This window comes from Mercenaria mercenaria, chromosome 7, assembly GCF_021730395.1.
Source record: "Mercenaria mercenaria strain notata chromosome 7, MADL_Memer_1, whole genome shotgun sequence".
NCBI classification, from domain to species: domain Eukaryota; kingdom Metazoa; phylum Mollusca; class Bivalvia; order Venerida; family Veneridae; genus Mercenaria; species Mercenaria mercenaria.
The window spans coordinates 9236464-9259909 of NC_069367.1; the positions used below are offsets into that span (position 1 = coordinate 9236464).

A 23446-nucleotide genomic window follows, 5' to 3' on the forward strand; every position below is an offset into this window, starting at 1 on the left:
CCCACATCATTTGACATAAGGGCCATATTTCTGGCACCAATATTGCATGATTTATCTCCCCTTTTCACTCTTTTTTAAGGTTAAAGTTTTGATGCACTTTCACTCTGTCTCTGTTATTACTGAATGGATTTGATTCAAACTTGAAATACTTGTTCAACATCATCACCCACATCATATGACACAAGTTGCATAACTCTGGCACAAATTTTTCATGAATTATTCCCCCTTTTTACTTAGAATTTCAGTTTAAAGTTTTGAAGCGCTTTCATTATATCTCTGTTATTACTGAATGGATTTGATTCAAACTTAAAATACTTGTTCAACATCATCACCCACGTCATATGACACAAGGTGCATAGCTCTGGCACCAATTTTTTATGAATTATTCCCCCTTTTTTACTCAGAATTTCAGGTAAAAGTTTTGATGCACTTTCTCTCTATCACTGTTATTACTGAATGGATTTGATTCAAATTTAAAATAGTTGTTCAACAACATCCCCCACATCATTTGACACAAGGTGCATAACTCTTGCACCAATTTGTCATGAATTATTCCCCCTTTTCACTTAGAATTTCATGTAAAAGTTTTGATGCACTTTCACTCTATCACTTTTATTACTGAATGGATTTGATTCAAACTTAAAATAGTTGTTCAACCTCATCACCCACACCATTTAACACAAGATGCATAACTCTGGCATCAAGTTTTCATGAATTATGCCACCTTTTACTTAGAATTTAAGGTTAATTTTGATGCATTTTCACTATATCTCAGTTATTATGAACCTCTCTTATTACTTAATATTTTTGTCACAGACTCAGGCTATTGTGCAATATCTTCGTCCACCATTGGAGTTAATAAACACTCCAGTGACAGCTCCAGTTTCCTTAGATGTTCCCAGTGTCACTATCCAGTATCGAAATAGTCGGGCACGCGGTCTCCTGTGACCGCTCTTGTATCTGTAAAAATTTGTATCTTGATATTGACACAAGTATTCGTTAAATCTTTGAATGTTTCATTACCTCACATGAACAAAATCAGAAACGAGGACAAAAGTTCAACAAGAAATGCCATATTTAAAAATGTATTCACCTATACAAAATTTCGCATGAGTTTCCATACAATTTACTAAAATTGGCAAGTGTTATTACATATCTTCATTTCTGTATATGATGCTAATGTCTTGTTTTTATATTTTGCAGTTTACAAAAAGAATCATTATCTTTAATCTGTAAATATAATGTTTGGTACTATGAACCTTTTAAAACACATGCTTTAGGACACAAGTTCCGCATATTTGTCTTTAATATTGATATACGCTTTGTGGTGTAATAGTAACTAAGGTTCACGCTACTAAATATCCGCAACAACAACAACTACTCTTTTATAACTACTATTTAATATTGTACTAAGTTCTAAGATAATATATACATCAATGCCTTTCTTTATAATCTTTATAATTCTCTAACATAGTTCACTAACATTTTCTCGCTTATTAACAGAACTTCTATTCTTCAACGTTAATTGCCTCGGCCCTGACCTAACTTATTCATTTTGCGTGTATCGGACATACATATCTAACCTAACTGAGTACCAGAATGATACTAAAGTTTTGTCTCAAATCTTCTGCTTATGAAAGAAATGATTCGTGACTTGAGTCATGCGGTGTGATCAAAACACTGGGTGTTTATAATTACCCTGTCATTTATCCAGCTAGTCAGTTGTCAAAACTATTAGTAATTTTGAAACATGCATTGCTGGACAATGCACTAACTGGGCGATATAATGTAGCCTGTCAGTTATTGCACATGACTAATTTCTAGACCGGAAAGCTAAGTGTGAAAAGGAGTGCGAAATGTTTTCTCCAAGTACATAACTTATTCTTGACCGAAAAGCTTTCTGAAAAGAATGCATAAAATTATTTGGTATAATGAATTCTTAAAGTCATTATACCACAGCTTGTCGGCTTTTCTAACTAGACCCCTAGCATTTCTAGGAATTATACCAATTTCATAACTCATTGATTCTTGAAAATTACTTTTATAAGTACATTTTGTACATGTAAGTAAATTGTTAACTCACTTTATGAGAAAAGATCACATTTTAACAATTGTATCACTGGTAAAAATAATGATCCACAACAAGACCCATACAGTCACAAATAGTAAAATAATAGTTAGAAATGTATACATAATTAAATTTTGCATTTAAAAGTGGGTTTATCCTGCTTTGACTGCTTGTTAAATTACGTAATCAGTGACTCATGATGTTTTTATAATACCTGATGAAATAGAGGTCAATATTGGTCCAATCTAAGGAATTTTAAGGGCACTGTCGAACTGCCTAAAAAGTAGTGGTAATGGGTTGGCCACACATTCGTGCAAAACAGTTCTTTTCTAAAATAAAATCGAAGACAGGTTTAAAAAATGTGTCTGACATATGTTAAGACTTGATTCTTTTATGTAATTTCATAACCATCCTGTGTGACATTCCGGCTTGTACCGTCCTTACTCCATGTGCTTGTTTTTAAAGACGCAACGTAGTATTGTATTTTAACTCTGAAATACGCAACTATAAGAAAACATATCTTTATGATAATATGACCAACTGCGAAATAACTTATTTTGCACGTGCAATGCATGGTTCAGTTATTTTCCAAAATCATATGTGTGTGTAAGGAGTTAATGCTAAGCAGATGGCTAGTTGTAACAGACTTCCATATTATTTTTATTATTGGATAATTAACAAGTTATTTAAATACAGATTGGTTTGGTTAGATAAAGTCCGGAAGAACACATGCGTATGTTTTAGATTCTTAATCTTTATAGTAATTATTATATTTACAGATACTGAGAAACCTGAGGCATACAGAAATAGTATGAAGAAGATGAAAACAAACCACCCCCTCCGGTTGATGGTATTACCTTTATTTTAACAAATTAGTGCATTGTCAAAACATCGATCCATGTAATATCTCTTTAGTGTGACCATAAAAGTATTTTCGCTGATGTTTACTCAGTTTATTTTAACTAGCTTAAACTAGTTATGTTAAGAGCCATTAAACTAATTCTCAACACCATTAAATAGCTGCAACAAACATTATTTTAAAAATCATTACATGTGGTGATACTAACCATTTTCCCAAGTCTATTTTTTCTTCACTTTCACGTGGTTTAATTTTAAAGTAGTTTCATATAGAAAAGAGCTCAACACTAAACCCGGCCATTTTACACATCAAGTTTGCCTTGGCGGCAAACGGGTGACTGTAAAAACTGCCTCAATAATCAATATAAACACAGCCTATTTCAAGCAAAACTGGCATGAGATATAGATATAATATACATGCAGTTATCAGTGAAGGGGAGTTCTAACAAAATTATTTCTCTTAGTATCATAGTTTGGGCTTATCTGGGAAAATATTCAATATTTGAGATAAGTAGTACTCAAGGAAATTTAATTATACCGCAATTATGAACGAAGTAAGTTAACAGATACATATCCTTGTCACAGGTTCGTACATTTGGTCAATTTCTAAGCATACAATGTGGTCAATTGACCAAGCGCCGTAAGGGAGCATCCACCGATTCCATAGCCTATCCATTTGTCGTTGATAATATGAGGCCCATTATCGTTAAACACTACACTGGGAATGTTATATCTACTGAATTATGCTCTGAGTTATATATATTAAAATGTTTGGCGCAGTGTTTTTACCTGTAAATCAATCTCATAGAAAATCAAATTATAGTCTATTGTTATAAAGTACGATCTGTTCTCAAATACGAAAATGTCAATCCCTGTTGTTTTTCATAGGGTATGTAATTCATAAGGTATAAATTTTTCATATGGCTGTTACATGTCAAAGTCCTGTAAATTTTCACAATGACCAATTAACCCTTATCATGCTAAACACGATTGATTCTGCCTTTGCGACCAGTGTAGACCATGATCAGCCTGCACATCCGTGCAGTCTGAGCATGATCTGCACTGTTCGCCATTTAGTCAGTATCTTTTTGGTAAGCGCCCTTTTTAACAGCTAATGGTGCTGTCCAAATTGGAAGATGGACAACTTCATTATAGAAATTTAGCAGGATATAGGTTAAGTTTTTTTAATCTCTGCCCTCATTCTAAACCAGACTCGTATTTGCTTGGCTGTCATTGTCTATCCCGACATGTACGAAACAAAATAACAAGTTGTATTCTTTTTAACCTTAGAATATTTTCTTTCCTGTGACAAAGAGTTCTGACTGCAAAAGCAACTGATTGCCTTCCAGACGGTGTTCTTTCTGTAATACTTACCCTTAATCAGCATTGCAATAGTTTATGTGATACAACTGCATATAAAGTCAAAACACATCAGAAATTTTTTTAAAGCATTTTGCCAAATATGAAAAGAGTCTCCAAATGCTTCTGAAGATACATCAGAATGGCGATATTCGTTGGATTGATGATGTTTTGAGTGGGTTAGGGTTCAGTTTTTGGTACATACATGTACACAGAGTCTAAAGTTTACAGGATTTAGGTTTCTACATCAATTTAATGAACCTTCCTTAGTTGTGATCTCTTTTGTTTGATCCTCTTTATAGATGTGTTTGTCATCTTGTAGCTTTGTAGCGTTGCTGCAGTCCATCCGTCCGTCCGAAATCTTTTGTGTCCAACTCCTCCCACATAATTATCCTGATTTGCTTCAAACTTTCACAGATGAACAAACTGCTTGTGCAGATGGTCATCAAGGAAGGAACTTTTGCTGTGACTATTCATACCGCAATAATGGTCCTTTGATAGCTTTGCTATTATAATATAGAATAAAGAGAAAAATCTTATGTGTCCAACTCCTCCTAACCTTTTAGCCTGATTTGCTTTAAACTTTCAGGGATGAACAAGCTTTATGTACAAATGACCCAGAAGGAAGAAACTTTTTCTGTGACTACTCTTACCCCAGTAATGGTCTTTTGTTAGTTTTGCTATATAGAATATAGAGAAAAAAATTATATGTCTAACTCCTCCCACACTATTAGCCTGATTTGCTTCAAACTTTCACAGATGAACAGGCTTGATATGTAGATGACCATAAAGGAAGGAACTTTTGCTGTGACTATTTTACCACAGCTAAAGTACTTTGATAGTTTTGTTATGTAAAATATAGATAAAAATCTTGTGTCCAATTCCTCAAACACTATTGAAAGGATATGCTTGAACGTTTCACAGGTGAAGGACCTTCATATGAAGATAACCATAAATAATGGACTTTTTAGCTCGACTATTCGAAGAATTAGTAGAGCTATCCTACTCACCCCGGCGTCGGCGTCGTCGTCGGAGCCACATCTTAGTTAAGTTTTTCGTACCAGTCCACATTTTGACAAAACCTTTTCAGATAAAGCTCCGAAACTTTCAAAGGGACCTCCGTGGCCGAGTGGTTAAGGTCGCTGACCTCAAATCACTTGCCCCTCATCGATGTGGGTTCGAGCCTCACTCAGGGCGTTGAATTCTTCATGTGAGGAAGCAATCCAGCTGGCTTACGGAAGGTCGGTGGTTCTACCTTGGTGCCCGCTCGTGATGAAATAATGCACGGAAGGGCACCTGGGGTCTTCCTCAACCATCAAAGCTGGAAACCTACGACCTATAATTGTGTAGGTGCAACGTTAAACCCAACAAAATAAATAAATTGAAACTTTCAACAATTGTGAACCATCACTATGTACAGTTTTAGGCAAGAGTACATAACTCCATAAAGGATTTTGGCTGAATTATGGTCTCTTTTAACTTAAAAATCTTGGTTAAATTTTTCGTACCAGTTCATATTTTCTTGCACCCCCTATGCCAGATGACTCTCGTGCTGTTAATGACAACTAGCGATTCATGCATTGGTTATATATTGTTTATGTAAAATACGAAAAAATCAGGTACATTGACAGTGTCTCCGTTCCTTATAGTATATTTCTCGATTCAAAACGCGTTATTTTACAGTAAGAACATACCGTTACAATACAAACGATAAAACTAAAGTGGAACTTTGTTATTGTGCGTCACTGATACGTCATGACGTCACTTCTGCTTACGGACGTTAATTTCCCGCGCTTTGTGTATATACTCTACTATAGAAAGAGTGCTACAAAGAAAGTATTTCTATTTGCTTTATTTATTCTATTATATGCAAGAAAAATAATCTGTCAGAATAAAAACCTTATATGTATACGATATGCAAGAAAACATCAGTCATATGTTTACGAATCGGATAGAAATATCCGTCCTTTGGCCACCAGCCTCGTTACCGCCCAATGCGCAGGTGCCCTCGGGACGGATATTTCTGCACGTGCCCTCGGGACGGATATTTCTATCCGATTCGTTAACACATGACAGATATTATCATTGTGTAAACTGTGTGACGTATGACTGTGAAACGTTTGTCACTTGTTTATTATAACAGTCGCTATCTGTAGGCAAGAGTACATAACTCTGTCAACTATTTTGACTGAATAATGGCCCTTTTTGGACTTGAAATTGATACAATTTTCGTACTAGTCCACGTTTGAATCTTTGAACACTTCTTAATCATTGTGATCTCCATCTCTAGGCAAGAGTACATAACTCTGTCAACTATTTTGGCTGAATTATGGCCCTTTTTTAACTTGGAAATTGGTTCAATTTTCGTACAAATCAACGTTTTGTCCAAACTATTTAACATGTGGCTTTGAAACTTTGAACACGTGCTTATCGTCATGATTTCCATCTGTAGGCAAGAGAACATAACTCTGTCAACTATTGTGGCTGAATTATGGCCCTTATTGGACTTGAAAATTGGTTCAGTTTTCGTCCAAGTCAACGTTTTGTCAAAACTATTTCATATGTGGCTTTGAAACTTTGAACACTTGTTTATCGTCATGATCTCTATCTGTACACAAGAGTACATAACTCTGCAACTATTTTGCTAAATTATGGCCCATTTTGTACTTGGGAATCAGTTAATTTTTTCAAACCAGTCCATATTGTCCTGTTTGACTTTGAATCTTTGACCACTTGTTTACCATTATAGTCTACACATGTAGGCAAGACTACATAACTAGGACAAGGAACTTAGCTCAATTATGGCCCTTTTTGACATAGAAATTAGTTAAGTTTCGCATACCATTCCATATTTTGTCTAAACTATTTGATACATGGCTTTGAAACTTTGAACACTTGCTTACCATCATGGTCAGACATTGCCATATAGTGCAAAGATTATCCAAATCCACAACTACAGGTACATTGTTTATCTTATCTATTTTTCTTCTTTTGTCTGAAAATCTTTGGTAATATTTTGACCCTATACTTCCATTAATTCTTCGAATAGTCGAGCGCGCTGTCAACAGACACTTCTTGTTTCTGTGGCTATTTTTTCTAGAATTATTACCCTTCCTTAATTTCACTAAGTAGACTATAGTGAAAAACGTTGGTGTGTACAACTCCTTGTTCTACGGAATCCGGTTAGTGCCACATTGAATGTCGTGTGTCGCTCTTTGAGGGTGCCACACCACAATCAACGTAACACATGACACGACACGACACACGACATTGCAACGCGACGGACGACAATGTACAACAACACAGGACATTTTAACATTTGAATGTCTCATTGTCGCGCTAGGTTTTAGCGAAAACTATTGCAGTAAAAATTGAGTGTCTTGTTCATTGTCGAGTGTTGTGTTGTGTGTCGCGTAGAATGTCGTGTGTCATGTCGTGTGTTGCGTTGAGATGTCATGTGACGCACTGAGAACGCGACACACGACATTCAAAGCGACTGACGACAATGTACAACGACAGTCGACATTATATCGCGCAAATGTCATGGAATTGTCGTCTGTCGACTTAAATTGCTTAACCACGACACATGACATTCAACGCGACACATGACAACGAGCAACGACACACGACAGTCTATCGCGCAAATGTTGCGGAATTGTTGCATGTCGAGGTAACTTATTGAAGGCGACACACGACAAGACACACGACATTCAACGCGACACACGACACGACACTCGACAATGAACAATGGCACTCAATTGTTAATGCAACATTTTTTTGCCAAAACCTAGAGTGACAATGAGACATTCAAATGTTAAAATGTCGTGTGTTGTTGTACAGTGTCGTCCGTCGCGTTGAATGTCGTGCGTCGTGTCGTGTGTCGCGTTGATTGTCGTGTGTCGCACTCAATAAATTACCTCGACATGCGACAATTCCGCGACATTTGCGTGATAGACTATCGTGTGTCATTGCTCATTGTCGTGTGTCGCGTTGAATGTCGTGTGTCGCCCTCAATAAATTACCTCGACATGCGACAATTCCGCGACATTTGCGCGATATGTTGTCGAGTGTCGTTGTACATTGTCGTGTGTCGCGTTGAATGTCATGTGTCCCGTTCTTAGTGCGACACACGACAACTCAACACGACACGACACTCGACAATGAACAACGACACTCAATTTTTACTTCAATATTTTTTTGCCAAAACCTAGCGCGACAATGAGACACTCAAATATTAAAATGTCGCGTGTCGTTATAAATTGTCGTCCGTCGCGTTGCAATGTCGTGCGTCGTGTCGTGTGTCGCGTTGATTGTCATGTGTCGCCCTCAAAGGGCGACACACGACATTCAATGTGGCACTAACCGGATTCTGTATTGTACACTTTTTGAAGAAATGGATTCAAAGTTCAGATTCACGACCTTATCTGAATACAATTTGCTTCAAACTTTTAGTCGAACATCCTTCATGTAAAGATAGTCTGTACAATAAACGTTGCTGCAATATGTTGGGGCATCCATGTCCAGTGGACACATTTCTACTTAATAAGTGTGGTGATATATAAATAATTTAAACGGTCAAGTTCAAAAATTTCTTTTTAATAGAAAGTGGCACTTGACTTTTCACAGTGTTCTTAATTGTAAATGAAGCTTGACCAAGTGTAGTGAGCTTAAAATGAACAAAGTTAGTTTCGTCCTTCTGGCAAATCCCATTTATTCACATTTAATAGATGGTTTTATATATTTCCAAGCTGCAGGCAAAAAGTTCAACTGCATAGGGTTTCAATATGGAACAAACTGAGAATGCTTTTGTCAACAACAAACTTACAGCTTGAAACATGTCGGTATGACGGCGTAATTTGAATGACGTCACTTCTATATAAAACTGATCCAACAGAATTACGTTGCTCACTGATAACAAATGGACTTTACTGAGTAATTTCTGATTAAATTTTAGATAAATGGCAAACTAACAGATCATTCATGTGAAGGAATCTACCAACAACTTTTGGATCACCCCCTAGCCCTAGTCAGCCGTAAATGGAATCATATTGGATGGAAATTCCATGCAGTGAATGTTCTACTTTATTCGATCTATCTGGTTGTTTTCACTGTATGTGTGAGTACCACTGTTCCGCCGTATATGCATTCTCAGTAAGTAGGCATTATGATTTTCAGTTTGGTTTAGAATATTAATGGAAGTTATTATACAAACTTGTATACCCTTTGTGCATTTTTTGACTGAATAAAGGGCCGTTACTCTGGTGTACCATCAGAAATCCAAAACAAAACTCAAGGTGCACAAATGTACATGCAGAAAAATATGCCTATTATGTTTCATGACCCAAGATCAAATACGTTTTAAGATACATATGACAAAAATATACACAGTTTTACTAAATCAAGGGCCATAACTTTTGGCTGAGTGAAATCTCAAACAAAATCCTAGGGACAAAACTTCGTTGAATAGCATTTCTTTGCTGTATCATAATCCGAGGTCAAATACTTTTAAACATACATGCGACATAAACTTTTAAGCCCTTTTAACTCCCTGAGGCCGATATCATAATATACATGCTGCGGCTAGATAAGAATTACCACCTGACGTCGAAGAACATCATCTGATCTTATCCTAACCACATTCGCATACGCATGGAAATATTATTAACATGGGTGTAAATCAAACTATACTTATAAAATCTTCCAAGTTTTTACAAATATCTATATATATCAACTTTCGTCCGTAACTTACATCCAAATAGAAAATAATTTCACTTCGAAACATTCACCATTTTACACACCTATTGCGATTAATAAATATTTGAACATTTCCGATTTTTTTTTCACATGTAAACACATTAAATTCCAATAAATATAAATACATTATTAACACAGAGTATTTATATTAGCATTACTCAAAATTAACACCCATTTTTAAGTGAATATCTGTGGTTTGTTTTGATGTATGATTAAATTCTACAAATGTTGTGTGACATGCACTGAGACAGTTAAGTTGTAATATTTACACCCATCTTTGAAGAATTATTAAATTTACTTAAAGCGTTTATATACACACATTGTTGTGTATGAAACAAGTTTTGCTGTGTTATCTTTATCCTTTTTTATTTAATGCGATATTAGAGTACGAATATTTCAGCTTTCTAAAACTTAACATTTTCCGAGCATTCATTTCGGCCCCAATGAGTTTTAATGCATATTTATGACTAAGTCAAGGGCCATAACTCTGGTTTGGCTGTGTGAAATCCCAGTTATAACACCAGGTGTACAAAATATGTCGTATGTGGCATTCTACCAAGATTGGCCAATGTCCTGACATACACTAAGAATGAAATATACTTCTGGTTCTACTCAAATTTGCCATGGTCCTGACAAACACTAAGAATGAAATATACTTCTGATTCTACCAAGATGGCCATGGTCCTGACATACATTAAGAATGAAATAAACTTCTGGTTCTACCAAGATTGGTCATGGTCCTGACAAACACTAAGAATGAAATAAACTTCTGGTTCTACCAAGATTGGTCATGGTCCTGACAAACACTAAGAATGAAATATACTTCTGGTTCTACCAAGATTGGCCGTGGTCCTGACATACATTAAGAATGAAATATACTTCCGATATTTAATATCATTTTTGTAAAACAAAACAACAATATTTACTCGTCTATATTCCACGAATTCATGATAATCACAAGTTTTATGAATACATGAAGAAACCATGTTTGTGTTTTATGTGATTTTTCAAAAATGGAATGAGGTCGTAACATGAATAGAATTTTATGATATTGTGATTCAGCTGTGTAAAAATTTGTTCTAGTATATCACCAGGATATACAAAAGGATCATGTTTTGTATAACGTTTCAAAATATTTTTGAATCTATGTAACAAACTGATGAAGCAACTGTCCAAGCATCATTGCAGTTTCAGAAAAGCAACAGTTTTAAATGTTGCTCAATCTGAGCAGTAAAGAGGGGTAATAAAACAGTGTGTGCAATTATACTTTCTACTAAGGTAATGAAATAGGTGAACCAGTGACAATAACCGAAAATTGGAAGTGATAAGAATTTAAGATTTCTGTGTAATACTGTTATTCTAGAAATCAAAGCAATGTAACCACTTACGGGAACGCAACTACTGACCCAAACCTCACAATCTCCCCGGCAGAGACTACGTGCCAGAACACAACTACGTGCTTGAACAAGACCACGTTACGAAATCCTGAAACCAAAGTGGCGTGTAATTCCTTTAAAAGTAACAGAAAATCAACGACAGTAGATGTGCAATACTTAGTCATAGGCTTATCTGTCATCATGATTTTAAAAGAGGTAAAATTTCTTGTATAGGAAATATCAACTACAAACGCTGATCCAAAATTACATTTAGATGAGAAATACTTAGTAATTAATAAACTCACCGGTTGTATAACTATGGTATTGTTATGAATGGTTTTACTGCTATGTTGTAATGTTTGAGGTTAGATTAACCCTTAACCTGCTAAATTTCTATAGTGAACTTGTCCATCTTTCAGTTTGGACAGTACAATTAACTGTTAAAAGGGGTGCTTAGCAAAAAAATACTGACTGAATGGCGAACAGTGCAGACCATGATCAGACTGCACGGATGTGCAGGCTGATCATGAACTACACTGGTCGCAAAGGCAGAATCAATCGTGTTTAGCATGATTATGGTTAGAATAGCTTGGAACGAAATGTACACTGAATCGCCTTACATAGTTATAAATAACATCTACATTAGGTGAAAACTCCACAGGTTGCCCATAAGTGGAAATTGAGACTATACTATGGGTCAGGTTAGTTGGTGTTGCAGTTCAGACAATATTCAAACGTAGTGCTTTCAAAATGTTTCGCGTCGTTAAATCGCCCTCAGTGTGCATGGCGATTGAAAAAGTCGACATTTATCATGTCTACATCTTTTAAAGTTACATAAGCCTTTAATCTTTATGTTAAAAACAGCTCTCTAAATAGATGTTATGCAAACTTACATGGTTAGAAAAGTGCTACTTTTAATACTGCACATGAACTTGTGCAGTTACAGTAATAAAGGGAGGTAACCAAAACAATAGATTTAAAAATACTTTCTACTGTGTTAAAGAATATTCAAACCTTTGACAAATATCACAGCAAATAATTATCAGAAGTAGGATTCCACAAGAAATTATAATATTCTATATTCACAGCGAAAAAGGTGGCAGCCACACTATACCCAAAGGCGGGGCCTCCGTGGCCGAGTGGTTAAGGTCGCTGACTTCAAATCACTTGCCCCTCATCGATGTGGGTTCGAGCCTCGGGGCGTTGAATTCTTCATGTGAGGAAGCCATCCAGCTGGCTTACGGAAGGTCGGTGGTTCTACCCAGGTGCCAGCTGGTGACGAAATAATGCACGGAGGGGCACCTGGGGTCTTCCTCAACCATCATAACTGGAAAGTCGCCATATGACCTATAATTGTATCGGTGCGACGTTAAACCAAACAAAATAAAATATACACAAAGGCATTATTAGCCTTTAAAGAAAACTTGTTTTCAGGACCGACCATCGGTATGAAAATGGTCATCACCATTACTGATCCCACATATTGTCGCATATTAGTGACACATCTGAAAACGCCTAATTATTCATTTTGCTTTCAGATCTAAACATTTGAAATTATTCGAACCAGGTTTTATTTATTTCATTAATTAAAATCATTTCAGATTTGCACAATAATTGTTGGCAGAACGTTAAAATTGGCGTGTTATTAAGATGGTTCATTATACTAAAGAAACGCAAAGATAAGAATGTGTAGTAAGCCCTATTACAAAATTTTAATATCTAGCAATGATAAATTTCAACACCTCTGAAATGTTTCACAGGTTTACCAGCTGGTCCGAATGTACGGATGTGAGTACTTCAAACAGAAAGAAAACTACGTGGAATTAGCTGTCTACATATCCTTTATCTTGTTTGTTATAAACTTCACAGACTGCGAAAATACAGACTACCGAACCGTATGAAATTTCTGTTATTCTACATCTCGTATATTATAAGACTCTTTCACTGGGTGAAGGTGTAGATAGAAATACCTGACCCTAGAATAACTCTTTAGGCTGTAAGTTACCGGAAGAGCAATCACCCGAGAGACAGATATTTCCATCCACGCCTTCTACCAGTAATAAATTCTTTTTGGCATACTGTATTTTTCAAATGATAGAAGAAAAAGAATCAAAGGACTTTTTTTCTTTTGATCACTTTTTTACCATGATAGTAGTGTAAGAATTCACGCATTTATTCATATATTACAGCACAAGAGTCATCTTACACCCTGGGATGTATGATTCCTTCTAGCAACGGCACCAGCACTGGAAAATCCTGTCTGACATACTAAAAAAACTTTATGATTTTATACCTATATAAATTTAACCAATAGAATGCTTTCAATTCTGTCAGGTGATTGTCCAATAGAAACCAGTACATGTTTTGTGCTGTGTGCTTTTTAATGTATTCACGATCTTTTTAAAGTATATATAACATTGTCCGAAACCTACAGTCCAGAAGGCCATATTTTTCTCCTACTGAACTACAGTCCAAAATATCCATATTTTTTCGTATCTGACGAGGCAACCCTTTTGATTTCTTAATGCAAGGAGTTGATGGGATTACTTCCCTTGTGTAATGCATTTCAGTAAAATTAGAACTAAAAACTCCGAATGTTTTTCTTATTTTTCGACGAAAGATATAACTCTGAGCACTCGGTTTTTAAGTTAGAACATTTCCTATCTGATGATTATGGTTTCGGTTAAAACATTGATGAAAAGTTTCCATTTCTTAGCGCTGGAGTAAAAGCATGATTACGCACAAATGTAACATTTTGTATCACATGTTTGACGTCGCGGGAGTGTAATAAAACCATTACGAAAAAATGATAATACACTATAGTGTAATAAAGCTTTGACGTCGACGTCGTTTATAATATATGAGACGTTGGTCAAATTGACTTGTTTATATAGTAAAAGAAAGAAGAAGTTTTGATGTTTCAACAGGAAAAGCTAACATGTGATGAAAAGAATATTACATTTGTGACTTTCCACATTGAATTTATTAAACTCGTTGAATAAATTTAATATGAAAAGACACTCATATGATATCCTCTATGTATATACATATTATGAGAGAAAAATATCATTTTCTTATGTTTGTTGTATTTGGAAGTGTTTCCAATCGTCATTTAAAAACGTGTTAATACTTGCTTTTCTGTCATTTTTAGCTCGTCTGATTTTTGAAAAAAAATCTACAAGGTATTGTCGCCACTTGATCGTCGGCGTCGGTTAAAATTTTTGTTTATGGCCACCTTTTCTCAAAAACTAAGAGCTACAGGTTTGAAATTGCACACTCGTTTATCATCATTAGGTGACTGTGTAGGCCAAGAACCATCACCAGTAATTCTAACAATATCTGATAAAATTCTATCATAAACATCAATTTCTATATCATTTTCTTCGCTACTCCCTTCTGGGATAACATAAAATAAACAAACATACATGTCAACTTCTAAACCAAACCATTCTTTCGAGAAAACAAGCTATAATATATCGTCATCATCACTTTTATGAAAAGTCTGTATATTAATTATTAATATAACAGCAGATACCCCCTGAATTACGTTTTGCATTAAACTTAAACGTTTTACTTTTCCTATGTAATAAAAAAAAGATTAAAAACCAGGATATATCATATTCATCATCTCATCTGTCCATGTTTCAGTAAGAAATACGAAATCGTTTTATCAAATATTTCCTGTAGATCTAGTTCCCTGTGTTCAAGTAATATAGTCGCTATACAGTCGTAACGGAATTTCTAGTAATATAGTCGCCATACAGTCGTAACGGAATTTCTAGTAATATAGTCGCTATACAGTGGTAAAGGAATTTCTAGTAATATAGTTGCTATACAGTGGTAACGGAATTTCTAGTAACGGAATTTCTAGTAATATAGTCGCTATACAGTGGTAACGGAATTTCTAGTAATATAGTCACTATACAGTGGTAACGGAATTTCTAGTAATATAGTCGCTATACAGTGGTAACGGAATTTCTAGTAATATAGTCGCTATACAGTGGTAACGGAATTTCTAGTAATATAGTCGCTATACAGTGGTAACGGAATTTCTAGTAATATAGTCGTTATACAGTCGTAACGGAATTTCTAGTAATATAGTCGCTATACAGTGGTAACGGAATTTCTAGTAATATAGTCGCTAGACAGTGGTAAAGGAATTTCTAGTAATATAGTCGCTATTCAGTGGTAACGGAATTTCTAATAACGGAAATTCTAGTAATATAGTCGCTATACAGTCGTAACGGAATTTCTAGTAATATAGTCGCTATACAGTGGTAACGGAATTTCTAGTAATATAGTCGCTATACAGTCGTAACGGAATTTCTAGTAATATAGTCGCTATACAGTCGTAACGGAATTTCTAGTAATATAGTCGCTATACAGTGGTAACGGAATTTCTAGTAATGGAATTTCTAGTAATATAGTCGCTATACAGTGGTAACGGAATTTCTAGTAATATAGTCGCTATACAGTGGTAACGGAATTTCTAGTAATATAGTCGCTATACAGTGGTAAAGGAATTTCTAGTAATATAGTCGCTATACAGTGGTAACGGAATTTCTAGTAACGTAATTTTCTAGTAATATAGTCGCTATACAGTGGTAACGGAATTTCTAGTAATATAGTCGCTATACAGGGTATAACGGAATTTCTAGTAATATAGTCGCTATACAGTGGTAACGGAATTTCTAGTAATATAGTCGCTATACAGTCGTAACGGAATTTCTAGTAATATAGTCGCTATACAGTCGTAACGGAATTTCTAGTAATATAGTCGCTATACAGTGGTAACGGAATTTCTAGTAATGGAATTTCTAGTAATATAGTCACTATACAGTGGTAACGGAATTTCTAGTAATATAGTCGCTATACAGTGGTAACGGAATTTCTAGTAATATAGTCGCTATACAGTGGTAACGGAATTTCTAGTAATGGAATTTCTAGTAATACAGTCGCTATACAGTGGTAACGGAATTTCTAGTAATATAGTCGCTATACAGTGGTAACTGAATTTCTAGTAATATAGTCGCTATACAGTGGTAACGGAATTTCTAGTAATATAGTCGCTATACAGTGGTAACGGAATTTCTAGTAATATAGTCGCTATACAGTGGTAACGGAATTTCTAGTAATATAGTCGCTATACAGTGGTAACGGAATTTCTAGTAATATAGTCGTTATACAGTGGTAACGGAATTTCTAGTAATATAGTCGCTATACAGTCGTAACGGAATTTCTTGCCAATATGTACTATATTGTACCCTATACGGAAACATATTTGACGGTCAAGTGGTAAAATGTAAATTAGGTTAAGAATAAAGTACTGATAATATAACATAAAAAATAGAGTATAGATTTTGTTAATTGTAATTTGATTGTCCTTGCTGCTATGTATTAACTTAGTTTAGTATTTTAAGATTTGTAGAGTATAAATGTCTAGTAACTAAAATAACTTATTTCTGTTAAATTGTAGTATCTTAATTGTTAATTTTATTCAGGTTAAATTGAAATTATTGTAATATTGTACAACGTTGAAATACTTCGTATCAATTTAACAGACTTGGCAATGGTACTTCGGCACATTCTCTGTCCTCCTTGCGTGGACTAATTTGCTTACATATGCAAGGAAGACTTGTTATCTGGGAACCTATGTTTTGATGTTATTGAGAATTAGCAAAACATTTCTGACGAGGGTGTTTCCTATGGTCGCCGTCTTACTCATCGCACTTGGTACAGCATTTTACTGTGTACTCCAAAATCAGGTTTGAACTTTTCACTGACATTTTTAGCAGACAGTTATTTCCCTAAATTTTATAAGTAAGCATTTATAGTCAAACAGACAAAACAGAAGTGATTTAAGTTTCACATAATTGAGCCGTGCCATGAGAAAACCAGCATAGTGGGTTTGCGACCAGCATGGATCCAGACCAGCCTGCGCATCCGCGCAGTCTGGTCAGGCTCCATGCTGTTCGCTTTTAAAGCCTATTGGAATTGGAGAAACTGTTAGCGAACAGCATGGATCCTGACCAGACTGCGCGGATGCGCAGGCTGGTCTGGATCCATGCTGGTCGCAAACCCACTATGTTGGTTTTCCCATGGCACGGCTCATATGATAATATCCAAATTGAAATATTTAAAAAGTTTACATATCTGAGAATCGTATTTACCTCAGGCGGATGTTTTTTTACAAACTTACGAAACATTATCGAGTCAAGCGCTTAAAGCGGTTTTTAAACTTATATATTCAAAGTGTTACTGCTTTTTCCGTTTCACATACGTAAGAACTTATTGTTCCAATTCTGAACTATGGGTGTGAAGACTGGGGCTTCAGTGAGTCAAAGAAATTAGAAAATATGCACATACACTTTTGCAAAAACGTTCTAGGTAACACAGAATTCTTTTATCTATGGCGAACTAGGAAGAGTGCCATTGATAAATCAAAGAATATTCCAGAAATTTAAATTGAACATAATATATTATGCACTGTTTATATACAATGTGAACTCACGGGTCTATGACCATTTGTTCAATAAAATATCTATCTACCTTTGTAATGTTTGTTACCGATCAAAGCTTGATCTATTGCCATAGCCCCAAATCCTTCATAACGAAATCCCAATAAAAATCGCGTACATATATTTTGGCTTTGATTGTTTGTACAAATGATAGTATTATTTGTTTTGGTTATTACCTTAACATGAAATTATTTTTTTAAACAGTAATAATTGCTTGGCTGTATTAACTGACATTCTAACACGATCCGCAGCAATTGCTATATAAACATATAGCGAAATCGCCTATACATGAATCTACGATAAAATATGGTTGGCTGTTACATTTCACCCCCTATGATTGTAACATAAGAGATTCTACTTCAGTTCCATTACATACGAATTATTTCAGGGCCAAACGGTTGAAAACAGCATTTCAAAAACATAAATATAATAAAAAGTCATACTGACTTATGTGTAGGTCCTTAAAACACGTTCTGATCTCTACGAGCGAATTCAATTAGCTCAATTATGATTCAGCGGTGACGTCATAAATGTATGACATAAAGTATGACGTCATAATGATGTGACGTCATATAAAAGTTAAGTTCGTCACTTGTAACACAGGGTCAACTCGCCTAATTTGATGATTCTGTTCATAATTAGTTTGCGAGCTGTTAGATTACAAATTTATAAATACTTCTCAAAATTCTGATAAAAAAGAAACAAATATCTATACGTTCCGTTGGCTATGCAACACTTTCTAACCATAGGGGGTAAATTGTAACAGCATATGACCCGAATGACGTATTACGCTGAAAATGTAGTACTGTAAAATGCGATTTATTTGCGTTGTTAGAATCGAAATAATAAATATGTTCCAATAATTTTATCAATTAATAAAACATGGGCAGTCGTTTGGATGCGAATAATTAAATCACTCGCGCTACGCACTCGTGATTTAATTATTACGCATCCAAACTCCTGCCCATATTTTATTAACTGATAAAATATAGGAACAGATTTATTATTTCTTAAATATGACAGAATAAACAACAACAAAAAAATGGTCCACAAAAATAGATACCGCGCCATATATGGCGTCATGTGGATAAAATTAGCAGTTGTGCGAAATGTGTGCCCATACGACTAGCCTAAAAATGTAGTAGAACATGATTCCATTCGTTTATATAATCCTATATGGGCAAGCTAGTCATACCTGATGTTTCAAAATAGATATTGAAATACGTGGGATCAGTCATTTAATTGATATTTTACACCCGTGTATTTATTATTACTATTATTATGTAGTGTCAGTATTTTAGAGGCTAAAACCGGTCCCCATTCCGTTTCTAAAATGTAAATTTGTTTCCTCGGATTTAAGATATAGTAAAATACAATTTCATATTATCGAAGCTGATGATAACGACAACTCTGTAGGGGGACATTAGTGGTAACATACTTATTACGTTCCGCTATATAATACCACGATTGTCACTGAGAAACGGGTGTTGCATAATGTTCATCCACATTTAACTAAGGGATTTTTTTTAAAACTAAAATAAGAAAAATCTATTTTATCATTATTTTTGTACGGAAAATATTAGTATAAATGGGGAGGTTTAAATCCTAAAATAGACACAATATTTTCAGAATAATAATAATTCCGACATAAAAAGTTATTTAATAACAAATTCACACAGGCTGCTCTGATGTTATTTGCTAGAAATGTAGCATTCTCCCTGATAAATATATTTGTATCTGATTTATTTGTGTTTAAACAACTGCTTCTCCAGCAATATTTGTTTGTTTGTTTGTTTGTTTTGGGTTTAACGCCGTTTTTCAACAGTATTTCAGTCATGTAACGGCGGACAGTTAACCTAACCGGTGTTCCTGGGTTCTGTACCAGTACAAACCTGTTCTCCGCAAGTAACTGCCAACTTCCCCACATGAATAAGAGGTGGAGGACTAATGATTTCAGACACAATGTCGTTTATCAAATAGTCACGGAGAACATATGCCCCGCCCGAGGATCGAACTCGCGACCCCGCGATCCGTAGACCAACGCTCTTACCTACTGAGCTAAGCGGGCGGGCACCAGCAATATTTGTATATTCAGAAGAGGTCGAAATTCAAAAACATGAAAACAATTGCATGACTCATGAATTCTAAAAGATGACTGATTATTTTTAATCGAGTAATTTCTTTTTAAGAAATAACTATTGTTTTCAAAAATGATATATTCTCAGGTGACAAGGAATCGATATTAGTTAAATGTTGAATCTGGTCTGCGCTATACATGTAATAAGTACTTCGGCATTAGACCATATCTATTCCTAGCATGCTTTGTTGAATTGTATTATGCATTGTACACTCTTGTGTTACTGTAATATGTAACTAGAGTTAATAAAGTGATGTTCTGTTCTGTTCTGTTCTGTTCTGTTCCTAAAAAAAGTCTTTCAAATCAAATACAACTGGACCTGAAGCATCACCGGGAAGCAGCCATTCAACACTATGCTGATGATGGATGTTGTTCCGACCGGAACAAATGGGACATTTTCTTCTCCTGATCTTATGGAATTTAACATAATTCGGCTAAACGCATGGTCAAGAAATTAGGATTTAACTTAAGGTAGCACCCCACCCTTAGACAAAGTGGCTTGACTTGTAAGGAGACATTAAAAGATTACATCTATCTATATTTGTTTAAAATTGTTAAATTTGGTTGCATGTTGTTACATATTGTAAAAGACGAATTTCTTGAGAAATTGTAATACATATTTCAAATAAAACTTCGTTATTATAAATTGTAATCGTAAAATTGATCTTGTTTGTGATTTCTTTTATTCTTACAGGATGAATTTGGAAATTTTTGGCATTCCATACTGGCAACATCGTCATTCTTGGTTGGCGGATTCGAGTATGGGGAATTTCAGGGCTTTGTCGATAACAATGATTTAGCCCCTGTCGGTTACATAGTCTACATTCTATTTTTATTTATTACGATTATCGTCTTAAACCTGATGGTAGGTGTAAACAATATTTGTGCTTGTTAATTTTTGTGCCCCTGAAATATCAAAGAGGTCACTTAAGTTGCCCTTGTCCTTGCGTCCGTCCGTCCGAATTTGCATCGTACATATCTTTTAAATACGGACAGAATTTCCCATAGACAAAATTTCCATGCTTAGTTTGATCAAGGTGGGAAATAATTTTCAAATATATGCTAATATTGAATTCATTCCGATAATAAATTGAAAGTAACCACCTTTTGTTTTTCAGTTTATATTGTCTAATGATATATATTTCTTAATTTTAATTTTTAGCTCGACTGTTCATAGAATAATAGAGCTATTGGACTCGCCCATGCGTCGGCGTCCGCGTCCGCGTCCCGATTTTGGTTAAGGTTTTGTAAATAAGGTGGTATCTCAGTAACCACTTGTGGGAATGGATTGAAACTTCACACACTTATTCACTGTGACAAACTGACTTACACTGCACAGGTTCCATAACTCTATTTTGTTTTTTTACAAAATTATGCCCATTTTTCGACTTAGAAATTTTTGGTTAAGGTTTTGTATGTAAGCTGGTAACTCAGTAACCACTTGTGGGAATGGATTGAAACTTCGCACACTTATTCACTGTGATGAACTGACCTACATTGCATAGGTTCCATAACTCTATTTTGCTTTTTTACAAAATTATGCCCCTTTTTCGACTTAGAAATTTTTAGTTAAGGTTTTGTATGTAAGCTGGTATCTCAGTACTTACTAATGGGAATGGATTGAAACTTCACATACTTGTTCACTGTCATGATCTGACATGCACTAAGCAAGTCCCATAACTCTACTCTTTTTTTTTCAAAATTATGCCCCTTTTTCGACTTAGCAGTTTTTGATTAAATTTTTGTATGTAATCCGATATCTCAGTATCCACTAATTGGAATGGATTGAAACTTCACACACTTGTTCACTGTCATGATCTAACATGCACTGTGAAGGTCCCATAACTCTGCTTGGCATTTTTACAAAATTATGCCCCTTTGACTTAGCAGTTTTTGGTTAAGTTTTTGTATGTAAGCTGGTATCTCAGTATCCACAAATTGGAAAGGATTGAAACTTCACACACTTGTTCACTGTCATGATATGACATGCAGTACAGAGGTTCAATACCTCTACTTTGCATTTTACAAAATTATGCCCCTTTTTCAACTTTTGTATTCATTCAATTGACAAGGCTGTTGAATAGTCGGGCGTTGCTGTCCTCCGACAGCTCTTGTTATTAAATAAATTTAAAGGGGACGGGAAATCGTCTGCCTTGGCCAATTTAAACAGGGGTGGGAGATGTAGGTGTTTAGCGGAATTTTGTCCAGCAGTGGATAGTTCTCGCTGTATAGCCTTAAATTGAACGGTATGTCTATGTGTACACCGTAAGCAGTGTTTGGAACACCTAACGTTTTTATAAAAATAAAATTATATTTTTTTAGATCGGTGAAGCAGTGGAAAATGTTGAAAAAATACACAAACGTGCATGTGATACCAGATTTGCTCTACAGGTTAGTAATCACAATTTATATAAAAACAAACTGTGGTTGCTCGCCCTTTTATGTTCGTCAAAGTCAGTCTATAGTACATGTAATAGATTTTAGTTTCTACATGTACCTATTGAATACCCCTTATGCAAAACTTACTATGGCATATATGTTTATTTCGACTCGACATATGACTTTATGCATATGAGTTCCTTTTTGTAATCTTGTTCATAGAATGAAATATTTCTCATATGGGAGATACGTGTACAAACGTGCATTTTTAATGTTTAGTAACTAGTAACAATTGTGACAGAGATTTCAGTAAAAACAATTCTTGGGAATCATAGACCTCAGCCAAGCAACATACTACTAATAGCTCCCCTTGTTTGATTGAGTCTGTTTGTTAAAGGTAATGAATGTACAACACTCTCAAGCCCTTATCACCGGCTTAAGCGGAAATCTAATATTCATACAGAATAATCATTTAATGGATTCCATGATCCCAAAAAAAAAATCCAAAAAAAAACCCAGAAACTTTAACAACACTAAGTAAAATAAATTTTGTTGACTAAATTTCGGAACAAATGCCGTCGTATTTATATGAATATATATAATTTATATATCAGAATCTAGTTATTGTACCCCGCGACAACAAAGTTGTAAGGGGGGGTATACTGGTTTCAGGTTGTCTGTCTGTCTGTCTGTCCGTGGACGCAATATTGTGCGCACCATCTCTCCTTATCCCCTTGACAGAATGTAATGAAACTTCACACAAGTGATCAGTACCAACAGTAGTTGCGCATGGGGCATGTTAGGTTCTTTTAGAAAAAAAATTTGCAGAGTTATGGGACTTTGTTTTTTGTTACTTTACTATATACATAGACACAATCTTGTGCGCACCATCTCTCCTCATCCCCTTGACACAATTTAATGAAACTTCACACAAGTGATCAGTACCAACAGTAGTTGTGCATGGGGCATGTTAGGTTCTTTTAGAAAAAAAATTTGC

The 23446-nt window shown here is 35.1% G+C and overlaps 1 protein-coding gene across 3 annotated transcripts in view; it reads left to right on the forward strand.

Moving 5' to 3' along the window:
* The window catches only part of LOC123555026 (transient receptor potential cation channel subfamily A member 1 homolog), a 35349-nt gene that overhangs the window by 5150 nt on the left and 6753 nt on the right, over positions 1 to 23446 (forward strand). For 2 of the 3 annotated variants that reach the window (XM_053547514.1, XM_053547513.1), the window contains 7 exons: positions 2848 to 2918; positions 9240 to 9436; positions 11403 to 11631; positions 13176 to 13310; positions 16977 to 17180; positions 20765 to 20935; positions 22393 to 22461. In XM_053547514.1, coding sequence (XP_053403489.1) covers positions 2848 to 2918; positions 9240 to 9436; positions 11403 to 11631; positions 13176 to 13310; positions 16977 to 17180; positions 20765 to 20935; positions 22393 to 22461 — 1076 coding nt within the window. Of the gene's footprint in view, positions 1 to 1203; positions 1233 to 2847; positions 2919 to 9239; positions 9437 to 11402; positions 11632 to 13175; positions 13311 to 16976; positions 17181 to 20764; positions 20936 to 22392; positions 22462 to 23446 lie in introns of all 3 variants that reach the window. The other variant, XM_053547515.1, reaches the window with a different exon arrangement.